This window comes from Nicotiana sylvestris, chromosome 1, assembly GCF_000393655.2.
Source record: "Nicotiana sylvestris chromosome 1, ASM39365v2, whole genome shotgun sequence".
NCBI lineage: Eukaryota > Viridiplantae > Streptophyta > Magnoliopsida > Solanales > Solanaceae > Nicotiana > Nicotiana sylvestris.
This window is the reverse complement of record NC_091057.1, coordinates 28275836-28281906: the sequence shown is the minus strand read 5'-3', so window position 1 is coordinate 28281906 and position 6071 is coordinate 28275836. Positions and strand designations below refer to the sequence as shown.

General features: G+C 39.4%; 1 protein-coding gene across 1 annotated transcript; it reads right to left on the bottom strand.

Annotated features, from left to right (window-relative positions):
* Positions 1 to 839: 839 nt before the first annotated feature.
* Positions 840 to 5483, bottom strand: LOC104247698 (KIN14B-interacting protein At4g14310). Its single transcript, XM_009803778.2, has 3 exons — positions 3358 to 5483; positions 2511 to 3124; positions 840 to 1637 (listed from the first exon to the last, which is right to left on the bottom strand). The coding sequence occupies exons 1-3, from the start codon at positions 5386 to 5388 to the stop codon at positions 1106 to 1108; spliced, it is 3177 nt and encodes a 1058-aa protein (XP_009802080.1). The 5' UTR covers positions 5389 to 5483; the 3' UTR covers positions 840 to 1105.
* Between the last annotated feature and the right edge of the window lie 588 nt (positions 5484 to 6071).

The window sequence follows — 6071 nt, the reverse complement described above, 5'->3', positions numbered from 1 at the left end:
ATATATATATAATTTAAAATAAATAGTCAAGGCATATTTAGGTCCGTTTGGGCCCCATCCACATAGCCCAGGACCATTAATACACGGTCCCGGTCTGGTTACACCCAAAAGTCCATGAAGCCCGGGTCCGTTTAAGCCCGGCCCACGAAGACCGGATCCGTTTGAGGCCAGCCCACGAAGCCCATTTGGGACCGGGCTCGGATGCCAGCCTTACAACAACAACAACAACAACAACGACCAGTATAATCCCACAAATGGAGTCTGGATGCCAGCCTTACAGTAAACTATAAATCTTTAGAAAGCTTTGGCTCATAATCACCCATTTGAGTGGCAAGTGCACCGATAGTTATTCTCAAGGATGCTATTTAAAAATTAGTCGGTATTTATTTTGTCCTGAAACTTTAAACTAAAATTTTTTATTTCAGGACACCGCATGACATTTTTGTCTTGAAAATTTGAACCGAAAAACTAAAATTAAGGACGCGGACTAATTGCTAAATAGCAACCCTTTAGAGTTGCTACCTGATGTCATTTCTATCCCATTTGAGTAAAGGGCAACCCGATGCACTAAGCCCCCGCTATGCGCAAGGTCCAAGGAAAAGCAAGATCACAAGGGTCTATCATACGTAGTATTACCCTGCAATTCCACAAGAGGTTGTTTCCACGACTCGAACTCGTAACCTCCTGATCATTCCTAACCACCCATTTGATTAAATATGTTAAAAGTCTAGAGAGAGAGAGAGTCATCTAGTGATGCCTACACCAAGTTGTGAACATTTTTTTCTAAAATCTCTGTTATGACCTTTTAAACATGTTGAGAATTTAAAATGATTGAGATATATAAAGTGTAATATATACATGTTCCATCCAAAAGTTTGATGCATTACACGTTAACATTTAAGGCGCCATAGTTAAAATAAAACAAAATGAAAGACTAGTTATAAGTTAGCAATGTCCTCATTGCTATAAGGGCAAATCTATCTATAGTTCATCCACACTGAAAAATGGATTACAGTAAAGATCACACCAAAAGCCTCAAACCAGAAGGGCATTAAACATATTAAGTTACAAAATAACTTAGCAACTATACCTAGAGATATAACACTTAAAACATATACCTCCACATAGCTGGTCGATCTCTTGATATAAGTAGAACTCTACATGATAAGTAATCAAAAGAAGGAGAATACAAATCATCAGGTCCAATTGTTTCTCTCAGATTCTGCCCATTGTTCTGATCCAAAATGGAAGATTGCAATGCATCATCCTTATATGAGTCGAAAACAAATAGCCCAAGTCCACAAACTCCCATAACAAAGTTTGAGTTTCCCCAAACTTGTGTTAAAGCCATGTAATGAGAGTGAGCATTTGATTCTGGCAATACATAGCTGCTGCAAAGCCTCTGCTTGCGCAACGAGAACTGCTGGATCTGTGAGGAAACTTGTCTTTTCACTGCAGATTTCACAGTCGTGGAGCCGAGATATAGAGAGTCTCCACGGGAGAAAAGGGATTGAACATTTGCACCAACCTTTGGTATTTTTAGACCTATACCAGAAGGGTGACGGAAATCTAATACATTTATGGAATCAGAGGTGCAAAACACGCCATCATTTCCTTCCACTTCAGAGGAACTAACCCTGCATCCAAATATGTAGCTTTAAACTTTTGATACAGATGAAAAGGATATCGCATTAACTGAACTGAAAATTTGAACTTGGTTACTGTTCTTTAGAATACATAACGGTACTTGACATTGAGAAAACAGCATCCAGAAACTTCTTTGAGCCGATCATGTACACTAGTGCTACAGACCCGTGTGCTTGGTATAAAAGAATCTCCATATCAGTACTGCTCCTTCAAGTTTGAAGCTTAGGCCTTAGAGTATACTCCTTGAATGAAATTAAGGGCAACATGACACTTCATAGCTTTTTCTACTAGTCCTTGGGCTAATAACCTGTTTTACTAATTTTTCCCTTGAATTCTAATAGAATCTATGATTCATCTACCATGTAAAGAGCCAAAGGCTAACTTAGTTTTGGAAACTATCAAGTGTTAGCAACATCATACATACATATCTTGGATCTTTTTGTGAGTTACATTCTTTTAAATAGACACAAGAAGGCAGCTCACATCCCCTATTCAACCACCAATCAGCAATACAAAAAAACCTTTTCAATCCCCTTGTGTTTTTATGTAAGAGTGCAAAGAGTCTTGGGTAGCACCTAATTGTAAGAGTGCAAAGAGCCTTGGGTAGCACCTAATTGGCATGGCTGTTGAAGATATATTACAGGTGGATGGATATGTTTACTTGTATCAAGAGAAATTTGATTACGATAGGTTCAGTATAAACAAGGCTTTAGACATTTTAAGCATATGTTCCCGAAGAAGCATGTCCAAGGCATGCAAGAAACTCATGAAAGAAAAGCATAAGAGGATAAAGTAATTTTGTCGAGTTCCAATTATTGTCAGGACATAACCAGGGAAAATTAGGAGAACTAAATCAGTTTTACCTCTGTCGAACTCCTCCACCTAGCTCAGCATCTGTATTATTTATATGAAGTGCAGAAATTTGGCGACCAGAGGATGATACAGAAAGCAGTGGTTGAGGACTCATAGAATTGACATCCCATAAAGAAAGACCCTCTGTCTCAGCTATCACTACTTTCCCTCTGCTTCTCCATTGCAAGGGACTTGAGTAATCCATAGCCAACATTGGTCTCTGTAAATCCCATTTCAGGATCTGCTCTCCATCGCGAATGTCATAAGTTCTGACCATCCTTTGACAACTAGCACCTGATACGATGAGTGGTCCACAAGGTTTGTACCACCATTGCTGATTTTGTGGTGCCATAATTGATGATAGAGTATTTCTCCTATACATTGGGTTATTGGGTAATGAAGCAAGGGGTGCTCTTGCGGTACTAAATCCATCATCGACATGAAAGGCTCGCACATCTCTAGTGTAGAAGTCCCAGGAACAAAAACCTGAATCCATGGAATTTCCAGCAGATGCTGCCACAACATATCTCCCTGAGGAACCATCTACACCAGGAGCACGAATTATCCAACAATCTCTCCACATATTTGATGAGACCCCAACAGGAGGTTTATACTCGGCTTTCTCCTGAAATGATAACAAATGATTATAAGGAAACATGTCATAGGAGCTGAATATATAACTAAAAACTTGGATGCTATAGCCCTTCCAAATTTCATCTAAAACTTAACAGATCAGAACATTATTAAAGCCACATATTAAGACTCATGTGTTAACAGGAGATATTATTATAAAAAGTCATGTGTGGGTTCATTTAACATCCTGATATTTGGAGAGATGGGAAGCTAGACAGATAATACCTCGCAATGCACGATATCATGGAAGGAGCAAGAACTGTCATCGTGCGTGAGGAGAACAGATTCTCCCTCAGAGACAAACCACCCTCCAGTAGAAGTCTTACGGCCAATCTCATTGAGCTCATATGTACAACTATCTTCCGGCTCTTCCTCCATGATCATATCTGGTTTATTCTCTTGATCATCAAAACTTTCAAGTCTCTCATCACTTGCCAGAAGATGTTCAACATTATCTTTTCCTTTGAGCAGTTTCGAAGAGGAATTTTGTTTTTCCAAAGTCACTGCATCATCCACGTCTTGAACATTGGTAATCTGCAAACAAGAATCCTCACACCTAGTAGTAACTTTAGATAGCTCCTTACTAAGAGAAGCCAGGAACTCCACAGCAATAGGGTTCTCATCAATAGGACTGATAGATTTCTTCTCAAGCTTCACTTCACCAGTTGATTCAACAAATTCAAGTTCCTCCCTTTTGGTACAGCCCATTAATGTCTTCAACGATGTCCTCTCTCTTAACAATTTATGGTGTGGGAACAACCTCGCCTCTAATTGCTCTACATTTAATCCCTTCACAAAGCTTTTCCCATCATCCTCAAGTTTTTCTTCCCTTTTTTCACTCAGCAAACCTATTTTGATGTCGCCATCAACTACATTACACATCACCTTCTCAACTCCAGATATATTCTCACCAGCATCCACATTTTCATTTTTACTGCAGCTCAGCAAACCTATCTTTCCATCACCATCAACTACATTACCCATTGCCTTCTCAATCCCGGATATCTTCTCTTGGATATCTGAAATGATCAACTTTGATGAATCGGGATTATTCATATCCAACATCTCCTTAGTCCTCTTAATATCCGTTGCAATCCTCTTCACTTTTCCATCTCCATCAACTACATTACCCATCGCCTTCTCAACTCCAGATATATTCTCACCAGCATCCACATTTTCATTTTTACTGCAGCTCAGCAAACCTATTTTTCCATCACCATCAACTACATTACCCATTGCCTTCTCAATCCCGGATATCTTCTCTTGGATATCTGAAATGATCAACTTTGATGAATCAGGATTATTCATATCCAACATCTCCTTAGTCCTCTTAATATCCGTTGCAATCCTCTTCACTTTCCCTTCTAAGAAGGCAAGCTTCTCGTGCAACTTACTTGGGTACTTATTCACACTCATGCCAACCTTTCCTAGTTCATTTACACATTTCTCTTTCGAAACTCCAGAATAACTATTTGATCTGGTCACCAATCTCGAATCTTTCACAATAGACTCAACAATATTACCACTCTTTTCAACCAAAGATTTCACCTTTAGTTCCTCTAAAACAGGAATTTGCACATTAGACTCAACAATATTCCCACTCTTTTCGACCAAAGATTTCAACTTCACTTCATCTAAAACAGGATATTTCACATTAGGATTAACCACACTTGATTTTACTGAAACTGAGCTGGAGCTAAGCTCTTTTGTATCACAAAATTTAGAAACTTTAACTTCAGATTTCTTGATTTTGTCAGACTTTACATCAAATTTTCCATAAAGTTCACCACTTTTCTCCATTTCTTTCAAAACCCTATTCCCATTTTCACTCACTTTGTCATTCAAAACCCTAGAATTCACTGAAACCTTAGAAACCCTGGATGTTTTCGACAAAGTCTTAGAGAACTCTGATGGACTAGAACTCCTACCTCTCGGCACCGACGACGTTGACCACCTCGCACGTGGCTCGCCAACTTCAACTGCGTTCGCCGTCGCGGATGACGATGCTGCCTTGTCCATTTTCGGCATGGCACGAAGCGTCGGTTTTTGATTAGACGACGCCGTCGCGGCTCGAACCCGAGATGTGGGTCTCGGGTTTTCTTTACCGGCAGACCGCCGGAGACTCTCCCCGCCGGTGGACGTAACGGAACCAGATTTGTTGGAAAGTGGGGTTAGGTTTTTGGTGGATGAAGGAGCGGTGATCTTCACTCCGGCGCCGCCGCGGTCTTTTAGCCGGCGAACTGATGATGTCGACATTTTAATTTTCTTTTTTTACTTTTTTGGTTTTTTTAATGTAAGGGAAAATGGGTTTGTGAATGTGTTTATTAAGGTTTTTGGAGAAGAAAAAAGGAAATGATTTTGAGTTATTGGTTAAGGAAAAGGCCAGAGATGAGATGGGTGAAGAATGAGCGGGAATTTGAGATGTTTGGAAAATTTTCAAATTTTTGAGATCCCAAGTTCAAATTTGCGCGTTTGGGTAACTTTTGTCATTTACATTAGAAGCCAAATAAGCTGAAGAAACAATTTTGATGGATGTTGGACACCGGGCAAAATTGTCTTCAAAATGTGACAATTTTCGGACCTCGGATGAACGCGACATATTTTATGCATCAAGTTGCTATTCAGTTGGACACTAGGTAGATATTGTCCTCTTAGGGGTGGTTTGGTACGAAGGATAAGGTGTGATAAGATGTGGGATTAAAATTATACCGTATTTGGTTGGTATAAATTTATCTTAGAATAAATTTATACTATCAATCAAACACGGTATAACTTTAATCCCAAACTTAATCCAGCATATCCCTTTTATCTCACCTTATCCCATCAAAGTTGGGATTATTTATCCCACTTTCCATGTGGTACAAATTAATCTTGAGATTGTAATCGTAAAAATAGCATGGGCTAGCCAGTTTTCGGATTGGTCATTCAAAAATAGTCAG

What these genes read in the sequence shown, in the direction of transcription:
- LOC104247698 (XM_009803778.2), bottom strand. Translation starts at nt 5,388, where the DNA reads ATGTCGACATCATCAGTTCGCCGGCTAAAAGACCGCGGCGGCGCCGGA. An exon ending in ATGATATCGTGCATTGCGAG is followed by an intron (nt 3,125 to 3,357) that starts GTATTATCTGTC and finishes TTATCATTTCAG; the next exon opens with GAGAAAGCCGAGTATAAACC. An exon ending in GGTGGAGGAGTTCGACAGAG is followed by an intron (nt 1,638 to 2,510) that starts GTAAAACTGATT and finishes ATTTGGATGCAG; the next exon opens with GGTTAGTTCCTCTGAAGTGG.